Source organism: Protopterus annectens, chromosome 8.part0 (genome assembly GCF_019279795.1).
Source record: "Protopterus annectens isolate FY-2018-M chromosome 8.part0, PAN1.0, whole genome shotgun sequence".
Classification (NCBI taxonomy): domain Eukaryota; kingdom Metazoa; phylum Chordata; order Ceratodontiformes; family Protopteridae; genus Protopterus; species Protopterus annectens.
In genome coordinates this window covers 1,883,499,303-1,883,520,946 of record NC_056741.1, presented here as the reverse complement: position 1 = coordinate 1,883,520,946, position 21,644 = coordinate 1,883,499,303, and the positions used below count along the sequence as shown (strand labels likewise).

Sequence of the window (21,644 nt, the reverse complement as noted above, 5' to 3'; positions counted from 1 at the left end):
GGGAGATTACAACTTGGACTGGTACACCTACTCATCAGAAAACAATTCCAACTTCGGTAACCGTTATGATTTCTCCCAAATACTGCTCTCCCCAACCAGACTAGATAGAAAATTGCAACAAGCAGTCAATCCTGGATTGGACACTAACATATCAGCTTGACCTCTATCATCAGTCATGCTGGCTGCCTCCCAGACCATCTTGTTCATCATCTGTCCACCTATCTACTCAGGCAGAAGTCATTCAGTCCTAATTACATCATATTTAAACAGGTCCAGGTTAAAAGAAACTTTTTTACCAAAGTTTTTAAATCCCTCTTAAAACAATGTGACTGGTCCCTATTAAAATATCTCCACCTAGATTCAGCAGTTTAACACTTCAATAACACATTCCTCAGTATTCTTAATAATCTTGCACACATCAAAAATGACAAAAACATTATATTACAGCACAGTCCAATTACAGCACCTAAACAATCCCAAAAAATTATGGGACCCAAAAATCAACTCCTTAAGCCTGGTAAATCCACCACTCCCATCACCATGTACCTCAAATTTCACAAATAGTATGGCATCTCAATTTATCTCACACTTCAACTCCATATTATCTCTCATACAAAAACTGTCTTAATACTCCCCTACTAGTCACAACAGAAGCAGTATTTAGCCTCAATTCATTCTCAGTTAGGCCAGTGCAGACTAGCACAATCAAAAAGCTTCTAAACAAATTAAAGCCCTCCTTCCTCACTGCTGACCTACTCCCCAACGAATTCCTCAGATAGGATAAGAGAGAGCATCTGTTTCTCCATCCTAATCAACTGCTATATTTCTGAGCATCATATCCCCAAACTCTGGAAAATCTCTCACATTATCCCTTTGCACAAATGAGCCTCCTCAACTGATTTCTCAAACTACAGACCAATTGCCATACTCCCCCTCACTTCCCAAAATTCTTGAAAAATGTATACACAAACAGCTTCTCGACTATCTATTGTATAACAAACCTCTCAAATTCCCAACACAGTTTTAGACCCAAACATAGCACCACAGTTGTTCTAATCAGTTTTACCAATACCATCAACCGCCTCAGAAACAATGTCCAACTTGTCTCTTCCATCTTTCTTGATATGTCAAAAATATTTGAAATGGTACCCGCCAAAAGCTACTCAACGAACTAGCATCCTTAAACCTCACCCAACCATCCCTATCTTAGTTTCACAGCTGCTTATCTGGCCACCAGCAAGGAGTCCAAACAAACTCTCACCCATTCTACCTGTCTCAGTTGGTGTCCTACAATGATCAGTCTTAGGTCCACTGCTTTTTACCATATTTCCCAACAAACTCTGCACTGCCACACACCTAGCCTCCATCATGCCATACGCTGGCAACTCCTCCCTCATGTACTGCTCCTTCCCTTCCAGAACTCCTAGAAAAAAAATCTTTCTGACAACAAACTAATACTAAATACTAACAAAACAAAACTAATGCTCTTCTGTAATTCCAAAACTCAAGATCCACTGCCCTTTACTGTCTACTCATTCAACAAAAGTAAAATTGAACCTGTTCAACACATCAGGCTTCTTGGGTCACAATCGATAACTACTTAAAATTCGACAAACATCACTAACCATCAAAAAGGTTCATATCAAACTTGGCTCACTTTACAGAGCCAAGCCATACCTTACGAACACCACCACACACTGTATAGCTGGAACACACACCTTCTCTCCAAAAAGGTGCTTCAAAGTATTAGTTTAAGGGTGTGTACACTTATGCAACCGGTTTATTGTACATTTTTTTTTTTTTTTATATTTTCCCCCAACAGATTTGTTTGTTTTTCAATTGAATTGTACAGGTTATAGGTCACATTAAAGGTGGGAAAAGTTTTGAAATGATTTATTGTGGTCTCATTTTTTTTATATCACAAAAAACTGGCATTTTAACAGGTGTGTGTACACTTTTTATATCCACTGTATGTTTTTTTAAAAAAATGTTTTGTATTGTAAACTTTAGTTGTATTGGAGTTTTTCTCCATGGGTTTCCACTGAAAATGTGCTTCTAGCCCAGGCAGACATTTACCAGTAAGCAAATGTAAACTTAAAAAAAAATAAAATTTTCATCACTTATGTCTGACCATAAAGCAGTCTCCTTAATAAAACTGAAATGAGAGAGACCTTCCACCCAAAGTACCTTTACAAATTTCTTTAGGACAGACTACCTTTTCCTAAGTGATATATTGGCAAGCTTCATATCCCCACCAATTCCATCTAAGTCACTGAATAGACAGAAACACTGCCACACTAATACCAGTATATAAACAGCTGCATAGCTGTACCTAGTAGGAATAAGTGCAGAGCAAACCCCAGAAACAAACCCATATGGTGGAACCATAATAACAAGGTTTATAATAAAAGGAAAAGAATTCTAACAAATAGTAAGATGTGCAGTTCCCAGAATGTTACAACCCTTGTCACTGAAGTAAGCTAACAACTCAGGAGCTTAATAAAATCCACCAAAGCCAAGTTTGAGCCTAAAAAAACTACCCAAGCCAAAGACAATCACATGGCCTTTTTAGTTATTTTCTTAATCTCAAGTGGACAAAGCAGTAATGTACTAAGCTGATTGTGAATGATGTTACATACACTGAGTCTGAAGATATAGCAAAAGGTACTGGCTGATAAATTTGGCTCTAGCTTTACCCCGCTCTCCTCTCCATCCATCTCTCAAGATGTACCTGAAACTGGCTCACCTCCAGCAATCACACAAAACCAAAGTCCTAAAAGTGCTATCCTAAGCTGACATGAGATAGCATGAAGTACAGTTTACCCACACCTTAGCAACATTGTTCAGTTTCGGCCTCTGTGCAGGTTTTGTACCAAGCAAACAGAGAACAGCTACAGTAATTTCTCTGTATAAAGGACAATCCACAGACCCACAAGCCTGACCAGCCTCATATGCAATGCCATGGAAAGACTTATCATGGAACTCATTAATCAGGATGTAGGGAACCTCTAAACACTGGACCGATCTCAGATTCGATTCGTCAAAGGCAGTTCATGCTTACTCAACCTGGTGGACTTTTTTGAAAAGGTCACCAAAGCAATGGATGAAGGTAAAGTGGTACACACTTAAATACTTTTACCTGGCCAAAGCTTTTCACACAATTCCCCACTCAGGCTTAGTAGCAAAGCAAAGTATAATGAGAGTAAACCTCTTGTCACCTAGTGGATCACCAGCTGGCTCACAGATGGAATGCAGAAAATTTTAAATATCGAGGTTACCTACTAGTGCTAAAATCATGGACTAAAACCAAATGCACAAAAAAATGTTCTGTTGTATCCTTTGGGAAGACATCCATCCCAGAGAACTACCGCTTTGACAGTACACCCCTAAGAGGAAACCCAGTTGTTCGGGATTTGGGAACTTGTGTTGACAGTGAACAACTTGTAAGAAAGACCTATGTTGCACAACCTATAGACAAAGGGAGTGGGTTTAGATCTGTGTCGCACAAAGTATAGACAGTGGGATTAGATTTAGATCTAGGAATCTCATTTTTCCCCTTTACTCAGTTCTCATTAAGCCAGTCATTGAATATACTGCCCCCTTTGGCATGCATCTGTACAGACACGTGCAACAACTGTAACATCCATACAGATACCTTACTAAAAGGATAATACCTAAATAACGTCCTACGTGGACAGACACAAAGCCCTGTCATTAAACTTTTTATCCTACAGACTACTAAGAGGTGACCAGTTTCTCGCTTACAAGGCATTCTCCGACCCATTACTAATGGATTTACTGCACATCAGCAAGTCAGCTTGCATCACAGTACTCTTGTCTAGAGATCTAAACCTTGTCTTCAACATCAACAGAATGGTTTGGAGGGAGGGACAAGTATATCTCGCAGAGGATATTGCTGCTCTGGAACAGGCTCCCCATCCACATAAAACAAAGTTCATCCCTCTCCATATTCATACGCAACTTGAATCTATGGTCGGGAAACAAAATTTACCCCATGACTGTTCTCTCTACTGCTAATGGACAGAGGCAACTCCTAAATGCTTTATCTTATGCTTAGGGTCCCCCTTATGCCATCTATAGTATGATCACAGTTATTCTTATTAGGAGTAATGTATAATTATTAACCACAGGATGGGTAAAACTGATCTCTCAATAAATAGGATAGGTTGTTTCAAGCAAAAAGTAGTCTGGCAAGGGTCATGTTAGGTTTTAGTTTTACTGTTTAGTTTTGAGGTCTCATTTTAACAGAGTTTTCTTTTTATAACAGCACACTTTAATTCTAATGAGATATTCATTTAGGTGAACATTGTTGTTTTGTTTGGTATTTACCGTGTTTGCAGTGAGCAAAATTTTAATTTAAAATGAATGGAATGTGTGTCCATGTTTGACGATGTTTTACATTTTTTAACTGTTGATTTGAGTTTGGATTGTTTTAGGTAGGCTAGGGTGTGGGGAGGTGTGTGTATGTATTGTACATGCTATTTGACCTGCATTATTTAGGCAGTAATACTAATGTGCCAGGTGTGGGGGACGTTTAATAGGACTGACAACATGCCAGGGAAGTAGGTAAATACTTGATATGACAAGAATGTAAATAAAGTTTTTGATGGACTAAATTGTAGACAAAAAATATCCATTTATTTCACCTAAAAAGTATTTTATCACACTCTCTATTTGAATTGTATCATTAGGATCCATAGATATGTACACACACACTTTTATCTCTGTTTTCATGAAAATGTTCTTTCACTCCAGTTCTCTGAATAGGTGGACTGTGTTGTTGTCATGTTAAATGACTTCTTTAAAAAAATGGTTGCACACTTGGGGTTTGATCTGTAGGTTCATAATTATTTTTCTAGTGATTTGAGTAGATTTGTAAAAATTAATCAAAATTTACTGTGCTTAGAATGCAAAATATCAGAATTGAACACTGATGCCAATAAACATTCACTTAACACTAATTACTAGAAATATTTTTGCAGAAGGGCAAGCATCCCCCCCGATGAGGGGAGCTGCACCCTTCACACACCCATGCCTTTCGATGTGTACTGCCTGTGAAATTACGCCTCATTAGAAGTAAAGGGAAACCTCCACCCCCCCCCCCCCCCAGGTTTCCACAGTATCAAAGCACAAGCTGTAGTATGTGACTAAATGGGATATTTGCCAAGTGCCACATTGACGAAAGTAATGATATAATTTTGATTTGAGTGTTAAACTGCATTGGTTCATCTTTTTTTTTTTCTTTCATAATAAAGATATCATGTCTGTTTTTAAAACTGCAGATACAGCTTGTGTTAAAAGTGCCACTTGTATAATTTTAAATGTTTAAACATTTTTGTTAAATATCTTTAAAGGAAGGTTTGCGTGGAAGGTATATGTGGCACAGCAAAATATTCAACATATTGTTTTAATGTTCTGTATTTTCCACAGTTTGAAGCAGACAGAAGAGCCTTCATTATCACCATTAATTCATTTGGAACAGAACTGTCTAAGGAAGACAGAGCCAAGCTCTTCCCCCATTGTGGCAGATTGTACCCAGAAGGCCTTGCACAATTAGCAAGAGCAGATGATTACGATCAAGTCAAAGTAGTTGCTGACTACTATCCTGTAAGTGCAAGTGTATGGTTTTACAGAAGTTGTTATAAGTATTGCATGATCCGTTTGGCTTGGTCACCGACTAAGATCAAATTGTACAGTAAGCCATACCTGTGGAGGTTATGAATACAACAATGTGTGTTATGGTACTTAAGCATTGACGTTTTTCTCATTGGACTTGGATATAGATCCCAAAAGTATACTGGACTTGGATATAGATCCCCAAAAGTGTACCTGCCATCTGGATAAAGCCTTTAATGTTTGGTAGAGTTCGCCCCTCAGTAGTCTGTAGGAGACAGAGTATAGAAACAGGGTTTTGAGGTGGTCCACATAGGACATGTTATTTACACCCTGTATTAGTTTAGTGAGAAACCTCTATGGCCGCTCCTGCTATTGCGAATGTCTGGTCAGGTACATGCTGAAGGGTGTATTGTACTCTTATTATAGGTGTAATGACAGCTAAGTATAGTGGACTATGATCTCCTTAGACCTGGATGCTGTGCCCTTCTTTACTTATGCCACGCAGAAGGATTTTCTCACCACCATGGACACCTGGTTATCAAAGTTCAGGTTACTGTCAACCAAAATTCCCAAGTCCCTTAGCACTGCGTCTATACTTAGGGGAGTATTTTTAATGGTGTAATTTGCAGGGTGGTAGTCTTCCCAAAGGGTATAATTATGCATTTTTTTGCTTTGAGTTTTGGCTATTCATATAGTTTAGATCTTGAGCCTTGCAGTTGTCAGTGAAGTATTACATTCCAATACCTATATGTCATCATAAGTGTCAGTGTGATCATTAGATTACAAGTCAAGACCCACATTGAGTTGCATGACTTATCTTAAGGGAAAACAGGAAATTAAAATCTGCTGCAGGTGCCAGAATGTCATTCTGACTACTCATGATCAAGTGAACTGAAGTTCTTGGCTTACTTTGGAAGTGTGGCAGCAGTATGTAGTTGTCTTTCAGGTGACCAAGTGGGATGGTCATTTTCGCTGTCCCAGGCATTTGGTAAACCTTATCACAATTACATGCACTTTACAAGACAGCTGTAGGCCTTAACTTTCTCAAGGCAAGTCCATTGTCCATCCAGCTCCCTGTTTCTTTTATTCAGTGTGCTCATCATGATTTGCAAGGGTTCAAGCACACTCCGTAGCCTTACCCGAGGAGCTTGGAATGGGTAACTGCATGCTGTCTCTTCCTACCTTAGGGGAGAGTACATCCCAAGATTCTTGCACCATCCTTACTTCAAATCAGATTGATCCCTTGGTTTACCAGCCCTGTCCAAGAGATCAGTCCCTTGAGTCAAGTAGTCATGAATTGTGTGTACTTAGGACCCAGGACTTTCCTTTTAGCTCTCAATGTCATAAGACCGCACACCTCAGTCAGACCGTCCCTGGGGTTGTCTTGTGCTTGAGCTAATGTTTCAGAGCCAGGATATAGAGTTGTCTGATGTCTGGTGAGACTTGATGCAGGTGTGTAATTGTATCTGTAGGGATCAAGGACTGAAGCCCATGCCGGCCTTTGCGCATCTTTATTAACAAGTTGCATCCCATGCTAATATCATCTGTCATGCAGTCTAGTTCTGGTTTCCAGTCCCCTGACACCAAACTGCCGTGCAAAACTCATCCTTAAGAGTAGGGGGTTGGGAGTTTTTCCTGACCCTCCTGTGTGTTTGGATTTGACGGGTTTTAAGTTGGGATAATGAGACTGCTCCCCGCTTCCACATGCACCATGGAGGCTCCCTTCTTTGAAGATCTCAGGCTCTTCACAAACTCCTTTCCTCTCTGTCCTCCTTTCTTTCTCTTAGTGCCTTGAGATGTTTCTGGGGAAGAAGCCTGAGGGGCCTTATCATTCATCCCTTGCAGTTTGTCATTAGGAATGCTGTATTAGCAGCCTGAAATCGTCCAGACTATATCCCATCAGCCCCCCAAAAGCTTTTCCTTTTTACAAGCCATCACCTGTATGGATGGGTCATCTTACTGGCCACTGTACTGCTCACACCCGTCTGATCTCTGTGGTCCATCATAGGTCCTAGAGTTGACCACATTTTACTGCTCTGTTACCAGATAATTAGCCTGGTTAGGTATGGCAAATATGTTTGTTCCTTTTCCTGTTGAGGACTTAAAGGCATACAGCTAATCTTCCCACATTTCACATATTATAAGCCCAGGAAAAGCTGATTCATCTTCCCAATCCTGGTGTCAAGGAAGACCACCTTGAGTTCTTGTCTTTGTTCAGTTCAGTAGTGCACTAGTCTTCCACTATACCTTGGACTTGTGCTGCTGCTTTGGTCATGACTGCATATGTCAGTATGTGCCTGCACATGATGGCATGGCTGAGGCTGTCCAACCTTAAGGAGAAGAAGATAAACAATATCCTGGATGTTCATTTTATAGGAGATGTTCTGTACAGCCAGGCTGCCCAAGACTTCAAACTGAGACCCCCCCCCCCTTCCTTCTGCTAGACCAGGCCATCCTAGAGGAGTAAGAAACCTTCATAAGGTCTGATGAATGCATTTGAGCCATCTTACCTTCTCAATTTCTGGTAAAGTTACCAAGGGTGTTGACTCCCATGACAGGCTGTATTGACTGTAGACTAGGGCTGTCAGCTGTCAGTGAGTAGCAATGGGAGGGTAGGTCCTTAAGTTTACATTAGCTTGGAGAACAATCAGAAGGGACCAGGGGATGATAAATCATTTTCAAGTGTGTCCTAGAGCTCATAGGTCCTCCCTGTGAAAGACCTGCAGTAGTAGGTGTGTCCATATCACTTAAAACTCTTGGAGCACTTTGGATAGGCCATACATTTCCGTTTAAAAAGGCTGTCCTGGATGGCAGTTTTACTTCTACTGTTCCTGGTCAAAGATGGATCAGATGGCTTTTATCCCATTTTGTGTCTCAGTGACTTCAACCAACACTTGTATGGGTCTGAACTGTGTCTCTTATAATGCAGATATGTTGGCAGATTGTTATATTAAGTCTTCACAGGAATTGTAGGTGTGCAGCACTTGGATTATAGATGTTGCCATTTGGACTTTCATCAGCACTCACTTTTTGCAAAGGTGTACTGTCCATTAAGACCAAAGCCTTGCAAAATATGGGCCACCTGGTGTTCCCCTATGTGGACAGCTGCCCCCATGTAACTCTATCCAGAGAATATCGAGGCAGATTTCTTGTGGGCTTTTCTATGAGTGCATTTCTTAGGGTTAATATACAAAGAAGCAAGTCTTTCACTGCACCATCCTGTATTGCCAGTCTTGTCTTTAAAAGAAGCTCAGGAATTCATGGTCTTTGCTTCCTTGATAACCATAACATAATGCCCGGGCCTGTTTGTTAACACAAAGAAACCAATCTTAAGAAATTGACATAACCTATCTCTTTATTAAAACATTTATTGAACAATAAAGGTGTGCCTTTTTTATTTTTTTTTTTTTATGCTTGTTTAAGATGTTTATTTTCCCAGCATGCATACAAGAATGACGTGACCAGAAAACAGTGTTTCTCTTGACAAATGCAAAATGTGGCTAATGCAATTTTGTGCTCCTTTGTGAAATTCTAGTGGTTTATTTAGGGTTATAAGAGTAAGAATTCAAGAATAGTTTCATAATATACAAAACAGACAGCTAATACCCAGTGCACATTATTACTGTTTTAACTTTCTGCTGGGCTGATAGTACTAAGAAATGCCTGATTCCAGTGTTAATTCACCTTGGATGAATGTGATTTTACCCAGACAATTGATTCAAGCAGATTATCTTTTTAGAGCTTATACCATACACTTCAATATAATGTTTCCTGTGTGTTTGCTCTGTCTGGTTTAGTATCTCTGTGAGTCTCCAGAAATTAGCTCAATTCCCCTCTTGTCGAGCACCAGACAATTTATTTGACCTAGAGCAGATGGCAGATCTTCACTAGTTACCTTACCTCATCATAGGATGCAACTAGTGATGGTCTTTTTCTCCACACATTAGATGTATGAAGTGGATATCTCAGACTTTCATCAAATGCTTGACTTGAATGTCCTTCTCCATCTTCATGGTTCCCATTTCTTGGATGCACAAGGAAGATCCTGTGCTACATGTATGTCCTTTGCAGTCTAGCCTGTGCGTCATGTTTTACTCTCATTTCTGACTCCTGAAAAAATTCCAGAACTGTCTCAGATTCTTGTCAGGTTACTGTATTTTGCTCCTTCATTTACAGACCAAAAGCTCACGATATACTCTGCAGGTAAAAACTGTGGAACCTTTCTCCACAAACCCAAATTGCTGTGCTTATGGTCATCAGAGGTAAGGTCTGTGCATCAGATTTAGAGATGCTGGCTAGTTGTATGGTCCTGGCAGTCCTCAAGTCATCCTTGACATAAGGAACTCTGCAGCCCAAAAATCAACTACCGGAAAATCATGCTCTCTTTTCATAGGAGGTTACTAGGCTATCAACCCAGAGGTCATTTCAAGCCTAGACATTTCATCCCAATGTAGTACCATAGATTAAGTACCTAGGATTGTAGTTAGTAATGACTGCCCATGTCCAGGAGGGTTGTGGATGCTATCCCCAGACGGACTTTGCAGTGCCCCATCAACTCAACCAAGTTCCTTTTGAACAGTGTCATAGAGCTGCTCTTCTTTACATGAATATTTGACTGACACCCATTTGACCGACACCCAAATAATCTAAATTTTATTTGACTGACAACTCATTTGACTGACTCTCATTTCACCCACAGCTTACAGTGCTGAATTTCAACATAATAAATCTTAAACCATAGACAAGCACACTTAGAACACCAATAACTAACCCTTTCCAAAACTTAAAAACTACTTACTTACCTCTTAACAGAAACGGGACAATGTGCAACCAAACTAGGTGGGGGGGGCTTTGTCCCCCACTCCCCCCCAATTATTTATACTAACTCCAGGATCACACTACAGTGGGGAAAAGGGCATATATCTTTAACTTGCCTTAGTCTACACACTGCCACTACTGCTGGGAACACACAAAACATTCTCCAAATTACTTAGACACTTCCCATAAAAATGTAGAGAGGGAAACCCACATTTAGAAACGCTACAGTACTACTTTCTACATGACTACTGGAATTTTGACAGTCACCACTATGTTACAGTAATTATTTTTATCACAAGCAAGTCACAGGTGAAGGAAAACCCACAAGTCTATGTCTTAAATGTCGGTGAAATGGGAGTCAGTCAAATGAGTTGTCAGTAAAATGAAATTTAAGTCAGCTGGGTGTCTATCAAATGGGTGTCAGTCAAATATATATATATATATATATATATATATATATATATATATATATATATATATATATTTTTTTTTTTTTGTTAGAGATATTTATATTTGTATTTGTGTGCGTGTGTATGTATATATATATATATATATATATATATATATATATATATATATATATATATATGATTTGGTGTAATACTTCATTAAAGTGCATTTGTCTGCTGTGTTTGCCTTTGTACCTGTATGTTCACCTGCAGCTACCACTTCTGAAATTGTTGTGAAGTAGTTCTTAAAATGAGGATCCTTGTTTGAGTTCCGTAGGGCATACTCTCTAAGGACATTAACTTTGTGATCGAAGTGCTAACTGTGTCTTCTTTAGTGCCTTTCACTTCAGCAGACCTCAAATATTGCTTCTTAGTTGCAGTTATTTCTGAACTGCAGGCTTTATGGTATAACGAGTCATGCAATTTTCCACAAGGGCAAAAGGGTGTTTAAGAATGTATTTCTCCTTTTTGCTTAAAGTTTCCTTTACCCAGTCTTGCCAGTTGTTCTATTTCCTAAATAGGAGAAAAAAATGCAAAAAAAAAATGTGTGCAGTGGCTGTGCTTGGACTACCTGAATATCCTAGTGTAAACCACTGAGAGAGTCTGATAAGCAAGGCATGATTTCTGAAGGGAACACAGGGGTTGTTCATTCACCAGAATGACCTTTTACAAGTAGTTAGTAAACTGCATTAACTTTTGTTTGTATTTTACTTTGGGAGGAGAGCTTCTTCCCACCTGCTTGGCCATCTTGTCTGATCTGTTTCAGGCTTTTCTCTTGCTGTAGCCAGCTGCTTCTGGTAGCAAGTGTAAAGCAGTTTGTGCCATCATAAAATGTGGCTTGGATTTTACTTGTGTGGCCTGACCCTACTTTTATGAGCTGTTCGAAGCATTGTTGTACAGTTTGGAGTAGCTGGGGTGCTGTTGAGCCAGAGCCATCAGATTTATTGTAAGTACAGAAAAACAATGACTCCATTAAACTAACAGCTACTGTTCATGAGTCTGCAACTTTGACATCTGTGGTTATTTCACAATATTAAGTATTACATGAGATGTGTAGTCTAGTCTAAAGGCAGAGATGTTTTTGTTTCAGCCATCTTGCAAGGTATGCTACTAAGCCAGCAACCTGGTATTCAGAAATAGATTCATAGGAGGTTACTAGACTAATGGCCCTAGGGCCTTTACAAGCCTAGTCATTTAATACCCATGTTCCCTAATTGACCATTGTTAGATGGGTTGATTGCAGAATGAATCAATGAGGAACATAGGTGCCACCCCAGGAGTGAATTTCTGGTCTCCCATCCAGGTTGCACTTAAATAGGGTCATTGAGGAGCTCTGCTTAACATGAATTTGGAGTTTATTCCTGAATAGTCTTTGGGAGACAAAACATTAAGTCACAGGCTAGGTTGAGATCTCTGGAGCAAGTGACTCTTGTCCCATTTGATTTGTAGGCATGCAGCATTTCCATTACTGCAGGGTCAAAGTCTGCTCTGTAGCCCAGGCACAGGTTGCCTTTCAGCAATCTGTAGGACACGGAGTGCAATGACAGGGCTTTCAGTCTTTCCATGTAAGTCATGATTTCGATTCACTAAATGTTGTTCATCAGGAACCTCTGTTTGTTTCTCCAGCTGCTGCAAGTGTCTGGTGAGGTACATGCAAAAGGGAGTAATGTACTCTACTAGTGGTCTGATGAGGGTGGAGTACAGAGGAGTTATAACTTCCTTGGTCTTGGATGCGAAGCCCTTATGAAATGCGCAATGTAGAAGGCTTTCTTTAACACTGTGGACACAAGGTGATTGAAGTTTAGATTGCTATCAGCTTGTGTTCCCAAGTCACGCACCACTTTAAAAAGGGGCAGATCCCCTCAGATCTGTTAAGCTTAGGGGGCTGCTGCCTATATTGTAATTTGCAGGAGCTACCTCTTTGCCAAAGGGGACAATGATGCACTTTTTTGCATTTAGTTTTAGACCATGGGTTGGCATCTGTAATTTGTCTATGTTAACCCCTTCTATAGTATGCTAATATCTTTAGCGGACTCTATTACTCCCAGTTTGCAGTCATCTGCGAACTTGGTAAGCCACAGGCGGTCTACTTTTGCATGGACTTCCAAGAAATAAATTCCAAACAGTAGAGGGTCCATCACAGAACCTTGAGGTATCCCACTGGTACATTTTCTACTGATGGAGGTGGAATCCCCAGCTTTGACAGTTTGGGTTCTGTCAGTGAGCCAGTTGGCTACCCATCTAGTGACACACTAGTTAATCCCCAGTGGGAGAGTTTCTCGATGATACCCGAGTTGGGGGATTGTGTTGAAAGCCTTGACTAGGTCAAGATAGGAGGTATTTACTGCTTTGCCTTCATCCACAACTTTGGTAACATTTTCATAAAAGTCCACCAGGTTTAGTGAGCATTATCTGTACCATTAATGAAGCTTAACTGGGTCAGGTCGAGAATTTTGAAGGGTGCTGTTTGATAAGATCCAAGATGATGCTTTCCGTGGCCTTGAAAATAAGGCTGGTTAATCTTATGGCTCTTTAGTTCTCAGGATCAGTTAATGGACCCCCTTTGTGCAAGGGGATTACAGTTGCTGTTCTCAATTCTGCTGGAACAGAGCCAGTGCTCAGGCTATGGTTCGAGTGTTCCAAGTGGATCCACTAGGTCATGTTTTAGGTTGTTTAGTAAGCAACCTGTGATGTTATCTGGTCCCATAAAGGCTGTGTTTTTGGGCTTGGAGAGCATGGATATGACCTGCTAATTGGATTGGTATGACAGGTGTCGGGTATGGTTTGGGATATGGCTGGTGGGGACAGTGGGGTGAAGTTTGTGCCAAATCTGTCAGCTAATAGGTTGGCAATTTCCTCAGGGTCAGTGTGAGTGGTACCATCCACTATGGGTTCGGCACATAGCTGGGTATTCCTTTTTAGATTTCGGATGTAGCTAAACAATGCTTTATCATTGTCTTTAGCTAGGGAGGCTAATTTAGTCTTATAACTAGCTTTAGAGGACTTTACCAGATAATCTGATTTGCTTGTTCAAGCTGTGGAGTATATTATTTCTCTGATGACTAACTTCCCTCTTGTTCCTAGATATCAGTGTCTTCCTTTTGTTGTATAACCTGTTTATACTTTGTCCACCAGGGTGGCTTGTTTTTTGCAGAAGGACTTGATTTTGATCCTGTCAGGAACAGCAGAGGCAATACGGTTGGTTAATTGGTTATACAAGGGCATTTGTATACTCCTCTGCATAGGAGTCATTGTTGCCTGTGTTAGCAGGAGGTTTTAAACTTTTCATACCATTGCTTAGTAGTCTATAGTTTGTTTTGGAGAAGTTTCTCATTTTTATTGCTCCTGTGCAAGTATCTGGTCTGATTGTTACTTTGAACAAGACAGGTTTATGGTCTGACCTTACTAAGGAAGGCAAAACATGGGGTAGTGCATTGACCCCCCCCCCCCATATAGGGGGTGTACTAAGTCCAGAACATTTCAGCCCCTTGTGGGCATGCAGACTGGCTGTTCCAGAACACTTGTGTTACAAAGTCCAGGAACCTCTGAGCGATCAAGCTTGTGCTCGTGTTAGTCACCCACTCAATAGAAAGATAGGTGAAATCTCCCATGATCAAGGTGTTTGGCTGTATAGTGAGTGACTCAAGCAAGTCCAGGTAGGTGTTGTGTTTCTCATAGTTCATGGTGGGGAACCTGTGACTAGCAATAATGTGGTAGGGTGTTTTACCAGGTCTATATCACATAGTTGAAGTTTTAGAACTTTGAACATGAAATGTACAATCCATTCTGTTTGAAGTTCCAAAACTACGACTATGAATAAAAAAAAAAAAAAAAAAAAAAAAAAAAAGGAAAAACACACCCCCCGCTACTTAAATGTGCCAACTCCGAGATCACACCTCATTCAATAGAACGGAAACCTCCCCTTACAGAGATTTCCGTTGAAACACTCAAACTTGTAGCAGTTCGAACTTATGTCCTCGACCATATAAGGTAAGGTTCAAACTTGTACAAGTTCGACTATGTGATAGGAACCCCGTTTTACCTATAGTTATTTGGACCTGGGTTAGCTCAAGAGAGTCATGCTGTTTAACCAGTCTCTAGGTATATTTGGATTTAATAAAGATGGATATAACCAGTCTCTAGGCATATTTGGATTAAATGAAGATGGATACACCTCTTCCTTTGGTTCTTTCACACTCTCTTTGAGGTCTGAACATGTGGGAAGGCATTGTATCCTTGCACGGCCGAAATGCTCTCTCTGGCTTTAAACCATGTCTTGATGACTACATAGACGTCAGCATCTTCCAAGGTGAGGAGAGCTTCCATGGAGTGCAGTTTCTTATTTTAGACTCCTAGCATTAAGCAGCATAACCTTGAGTTTGACTGTGGTGGATTTTATTACGTCTGAAGTTTTGTTGTTTTGGTATTGCCTAAAAAAGGCACTATGGGGAAAGCAAGCATTTTTGCCAGTATTTGAAAGCCTAGAGGAGATTGGTGAAGACCATTTCTGGCAAAGCAGCATGGTCTGTCAACCATGTCTTCCCAGGCTGTCCGGTATTGGATTCCCCTGGATTGACACCACAGACAATTATTAAAGTCAGTCATATTTTCTTTGTATTGTACTATGATCCTGGGTGAAGGTAGAATGTTGTTTAGCGCTAGGAACATAACTCCCTGGGGGACACAATCTGAGAGTTCATTTATGTTGGTCTTTACATAGTCCAGGGAGGTACATCTCAAATCATTCACACCAACTTGTACTATGACAGAGTCATAACGGTAATTGTTGTTGAGTGACTTGAGCACTTGCATGATTTGATGGATCCTGGCAGCTAAGAGGCAGCTGACCATGATCTTCTCCTTGTCCAGCCTGATTAGTGGGACATTTGTGTGTCTCACTATAGAATCTTCTGTCACCAGGACATTTGTTTTAGAGGTGTTCTGCCTTAGGGCCTTATTCGCTGAGACACTGGTATGTGTGTTATGTGTAGTAGATTTTGGTCTTACTGTAGTATGTGTGAGTTGTTTGTGCTTGGAAGGTCTTTGGTCTTTTGGTATCGTCTTAGTGAGTACCTCTGCATGTGTGGGTTTATGTACTATGGCCTTGTCTTGTGTAAGGGAAGAGGTGTGTGTGCTGACAACCTGTTTGGTGCCTTTTGAATTGTTACATGAGAGGACTAATTCCAGTTTCATAGTATAATTACATCTCTCACATACTGTCTTTGTTTGCTGTAGGAGCATATGGTTGTCAGTATACATGAGGCAGTTATTATAACTGCCTCCCGTTTGTTGAAGAAATGTGGGAGACTGTCCATTGTAGCAGAATAACCTGTAAGTGCTGTTAGGAGGTGGGCAAATTAGATCAGCTTTTGCTCTAGGGTTACCAAGGGGACTTAATCTTTTGAGGATTAGGGATTAAAACAATGCTGCTCAGTGCTTAGCCGAGTTGCCCACAGTGCAGCAGGGAAGCCTAGGAAGGTTCCACTGACTGTTCTTCAGGGACAAAGTTGGATCTAGGTGTTTCCGTCTATACAGGGTACCGCTAGCCCCCATTGTGTGATACGCAGCTACGCACAAATGCAAGGTTTAAATACAAGTGTATTTAAACAGTTTTAACACAAACTACCAATAGGAAAGCTCCACACAAAGCCTTATTCCAGCAGTCCCTAACTCAGATGGGTCCTGAGCTACACACTTCTTCCCCAAGGGTGCAGGGAGGCCCTCTTAATGTAAGATGTATGTTTTAGTGCTCAAGTGATACCAGGCAGTCTCGATTCAGCAAGTCTGAATATATCCTATGCTATTTAAGGCAGAAATAGTAATGGTACAAAGTGCAGAATAAAGCAGTCACAGCAGCAAAAAAAACCCCAGTAAAAATGAAGCAGCAGTTCAATAAAATATAATTTGCAAAGCGCAGTACAGGCTTAAGTTATACTTATTTTTAGAAGATTGCAGAACAGCCACAATAAGCCTTCACCAGCAATTCCCAGCTGAGAAAGGCGGAGGCTACCCTCTCCTCCCACAAGAGTGTAGACCACAAAACCTAGTGTAAAATAACTGGCCTAAACCAGAACTAAGACACTTTTAGAATAAAAGATGCAATGAGCCTTCTACCAGCAATGTAAGCTACCTCTCCTGCCACAAGAGTGTAGACCACAAACCTTTCTTATGTAGGTTCTGATTTAAGCACTTGGGCTTCAATCTACAATGTAATCAGGCTGCTAACAAGCAATAATAAATGCAGAAAAATAGATGCAACTGAACACTTTAAGAACAAGCAGCAAAAAGCAAAATAACGTAGGAAGAAACAGATACAGTTAAAGCAGCTGAATAAAGCGCAATTTATTTTGAGACTACACCACTTGTTAAATCTTCATTCGTTCATGATATCCCACAACAGTGAACCTTATGATGAACATTGTATAGTGAAGAGAGTGTTCTCACCATAGCCTTAGATGTTCTAATAAAGGCTTCAGACCTTCATTGGGGATAAGATATAGGTTTTTGTAAAATGTGTAATAATTGCATTTACTTTTATGCTTCTTCTGGAGCATTTGCTGTCTTTTTGCCACTTCCTTGCACTGAAAAAGAGCACATTATAGTATGTGGCACATTCCAAACCCATGTCCTCTTTTTCTGTTATGGCATGGCATTCTTCTCTCATTCTATTATCTGTCTTAGAATATTATACGTAAGGTAACTACACGTCCTGTTCAGTGTTTGATCCTTCTCGTTCTACTTAATTACTGTGATTTTTACTTCTAACTGAATATTTTAAATCACTCCTTGTATATACCACAACTGTTTACTTCTGTTGTTATCACTCTGGCTGTGCCCACAATTGCTCATTTCTGATAAGTGCACTATTTGGCAAACAAATACAGTAAAATAAGGTCAGGAGACTGACATCTAGTTATGGCTAATTCCTATTCATATGTATTCCTGTAGAGCTGATGTTAGTGTTTGACCTTTTGCTGTTATACTCACTCAACTGTATCTTTAGTAGATATTTAGAAGACAAGGTTTTCAGATGTTTCATAGTGGAAGGAAGATGGGGAAAAGTATATAGCAAAATTAAAATTACATAATAGAAAGTTTATTGCCATACTATTACATGAGTCCGAGTCTAAAGATTATCTGAACTACAGTACAAATCTGTAACTTGGTAAGAGATTAGTTTTTAATAGTACACTAAAATGAACTTGCAAATGTACATTGCAGTGAGGTGTGAAAGGAATAGTTTGGGTTCAGATTTGTAGTCTGTATTTTCCAGTGTGTCCTTCAGATTTTATTCTTCTTAAATAGTTTAGATATTGAGCTTTCTTGCTTTTGAATAACAGCAAAAACAGTTCAAAAAAAGAGTAGTATTAAATCCTTGGAGAAGTGTCAGAGGACAGACTTCCATAAATCATTAAGTTCATACCTTCTCTGAAATTGTTATTTTGTCAGATCATGTTTTGTTGCTAAACCAGAGTGCTAAATTATATTTGAATTGTGTCTTATTCCAGTGATTTTTATTGTTTTCAAGTGACATAAAAGAGGGAAATATTGGGAAAATGTGTGAGCTGGGAGAACCAGACCTTAAATAGCCATAGTGTCAGTCCATTGTTTCTTTTTTAACCATCAAAATTAGCTTTTTAACACCTGGATATTAATGGTTTCAAGTTTAATAAGATTAAAAGATTATAACCAATGAATTGATACCAGGCTTATAGCATGCTGTGAAATGTTATTCATGGCAATTAAATGACTTTGAATCTTAGATGTGAGGTGACTTAACTTTGTAAAAAAATAAAAGAAAGAAATGGAGGGTCTTGTTACATAAATCCTATTAGTTTGTAAGCAGAACATCCCAGCTGTCACATAAGTAGTGTAAAGATTGTGTTTGTCCATCTTTGTTATAAATAATTAAGGAAATGGTTCTAGAACCATTCAGTACCTGAGGCAAGCACTTACATCTGAAAGGTGTCAAATAGCCCTTATGTGAAGGGTGCCAGTTTCTAACTTTAGGTGGTGCAGTTGTTCCCCCTTGCTGTAGCAAGACTAAGCTGTAATGATTTTATTTGAGGGGCAGGACAGTGGGACAGTGATTAACATTGTTGATTCACGGAACTTGGCTCAGTTCTTGGCTAGGATGCCTTTTATGCAGAGCCTTCATGGCCGCCTTGTTTTTTTCCTTAACATTTTTACCTGTTGGTCCACTTCCTTCCCACATGTGCCGGTGATATTGTCTAATTAAACTGACAATCCTCCATTTTGCCTGTAGGTCTGTGTATTCTGTGACATAGTGCTGTGCTATCCAAGAGTAGTTTATTCACTTTTGCATCTACTGAGTACCTGGAGACCATGTAGCACTCTTGCAGCCTTGCATCAGGTAAATGGAGAAGGAGTGAATGCTCTTTGAAATTTTGATATAACCAGTGTGATCAGATGAAATTAGTTGTGATACTGATATCATCATTGCAAGGGACGTATCCAAAGGTTTCTGTTGTACCACAAACAAAAAATGTTAAATTCAGAGCAAAAAGAAAAGATGTGCTCTAACATTGTGTACCATTCTTGCTGGGGATCCTAAGGATGAGTTATCCTTTTCACCATTCAGACTTTGACCGTCATTGTTTCTGACATTCCCACACTTAGAAGATTTACATTTACAACATGCTAAGGCAGCATTTAAGGACATTTCTGAAAATCTTTTTAATGTAAAATAAGAGTTCTTCTAAAGATATTCTCTTTTTTTTTAATTACTCCATTATGTTTAGGACTCTAATACAATGTCATGGTTGGCCCCATTCTTGTGTCACGGTGCAGTTAAAGTTCATGAAGTTAATATTGCTTCACTCTGATGTTTGGCAGTTTATTTTTCAGTATCCACAAGGCACCCAGAATTGCTGGCTTCTGTTTTGAAATGTCACTTGAAGTGCCCACAAAATGAAAAAAAAAAAAAAAAAGACCAAAACTACAGGAGATGAGCAAATCACAAACATTGCTCTTCCCTTTTAAACTTTTTTTTAGGGGAGCATGTCCCCCTCACCTGCCACACATTCCAAGCTTTATATATACCAACTCTGAGATAAGCATACCTCAGACAAAAGGGAGTATTCTGAGAAATGGCCATTCCGGACTTGGTATAGCCACAGCCCCTTTTCCCATTTTACGCATGGGATTGGGGTGTCACTTCAACAGTGACAATCATCTAGAGCCAATGTTTAAATCGCCGGGTGGCTAGCCCTGCCGCAGTGGGACTTAATATATGTAAGTCCATTTTTCTGTCATTCAACATATGTGTTTTGGGACTCATTCTAGCCGGTCCCGACATTTCAAATTGTTACCGAATTATATAAGTAGCTTATTTATGTAAGCCTTAATTCTTTTTGTTACAACTGTTGCTCATTTTACTATTGAATCTACCTGAAGATCTTTATTACATATTCTCCAGTATGGAGGTGAAGGAGTTGGATAATTTGAAGAAGATAACATTAACTTTGCATGCTATCCAGCAATGAGGGACTTGGGGAACTGTTTTGGGGATTATTCTCCAAGAATCTAAGTGAGGTATTACATTTTATATGCTGGATTATGCTACAAACCACTAAAGGGTTATTTAAAAGAAAGCATTCATTTATTTAGGACATTGACTTGATTAAGTCAGTGATTTTTGGACATGTGGTGTAGTGGCATTTTTTTTTTTTTTTGCTAGCCAAGTATTACCTAATGTTTTGATTTTGTAACTAGTAGGTTGTCGGGATGTATTTTGTTTTGTGTAGACAAGGTGGACAAGTAAATGTTCATTGTTCTCTCAAAGTAGAGAAGTATTTGTATTTTATTTATCAGTTGGTGACTATGTCCCATTAGACTGGTGGCCTCTATACAGGTGGGACTTGTGGTATTTCTGTTACTGGGGAAATTTGGCCAGGCCATTAGGGAACTTTCCCTAATTCCTCCAGTAGGTGTCATGGGATCTTTTACATACACCTCAACTACCACCAACTAGAGCAGTTGGGGCCTTGGTTTAAAGTCTTATCTGAAAAATAAGTGAGATCTTATGAAAAGAGAGATCCTGTTGAAATTCTGAGGACAAATCTTATAATGTTTGGAACAAAAAAAAAATGTGGGAAGGACTTTTGCAAAGAAAATGCTCTTTTTGGGTGTTCCAGAGCTATGGACTTATGACCTGTGATATCTGAATAGCTAATTTTCTCTTGAATGCAGTATATTGCTTCTCATTTTTTCATCACCAGAATACAGCACAGGATGCCAGATGTTTTTAGTAAATGGATATTTTATTTATCAGATGGATGAGTGCTTAGGATTAGTATTATTGCAACAGTCTTGACTTAAATATTTGGACAACTCAAGGAGGAGGAGCTAAGTCTAGGAATGTGGGTTCCATTTGGCTGTAATAAACGTAATATAATTGGCTAGAATTTAGCTAGCCATGATTGGTTAAGCATTTCTATTTTGATTAGCATATAAAGTTATTGGACTAAAGTGGGACTGTATACATGCCTAGGGATATATCTACATGGTATGTGATATCATGAAAGAATTTATGTGTGTGTGTATATATATATATATATATATATATATATATATATATATATATATAAAAACACTGTAGTTAATGCACGCACTTTCAAAAATACATTATCAAATCCATCTACAATGTTGTTATAATGTTTAAATTTAGATAGCGTGCTTGTATGGCATAGTCAGAGTAAAGAAACATTGACCAGAGAC

At 39.4% G+C, this 21,644-nt stretch overlaps 1 protein-coding gene across 1 annotated transcript in view; it reads left to right on the top strand.

The window, feature by feature from the left end:
* The window catches only part of ATP6V0D1 (ATPase H+ transporting V0 subunit d1), a 347,395-nt gene that overhangs the window by 243,351 nt on the left and 82,400 nt on the right, over window positions 1–21,644 (top strand). The window contains exon 6 of the mRNA XM_044081376.1: window positions 5,452–5,628. Within this exon, the coding sequence (XP_043937311.1) occupies window positions 5,452–5,628 (177 nt within the window). The remainder of the gene's footprint in view (window positions 1–5,451; window positions 5,629–21,644) is intronic.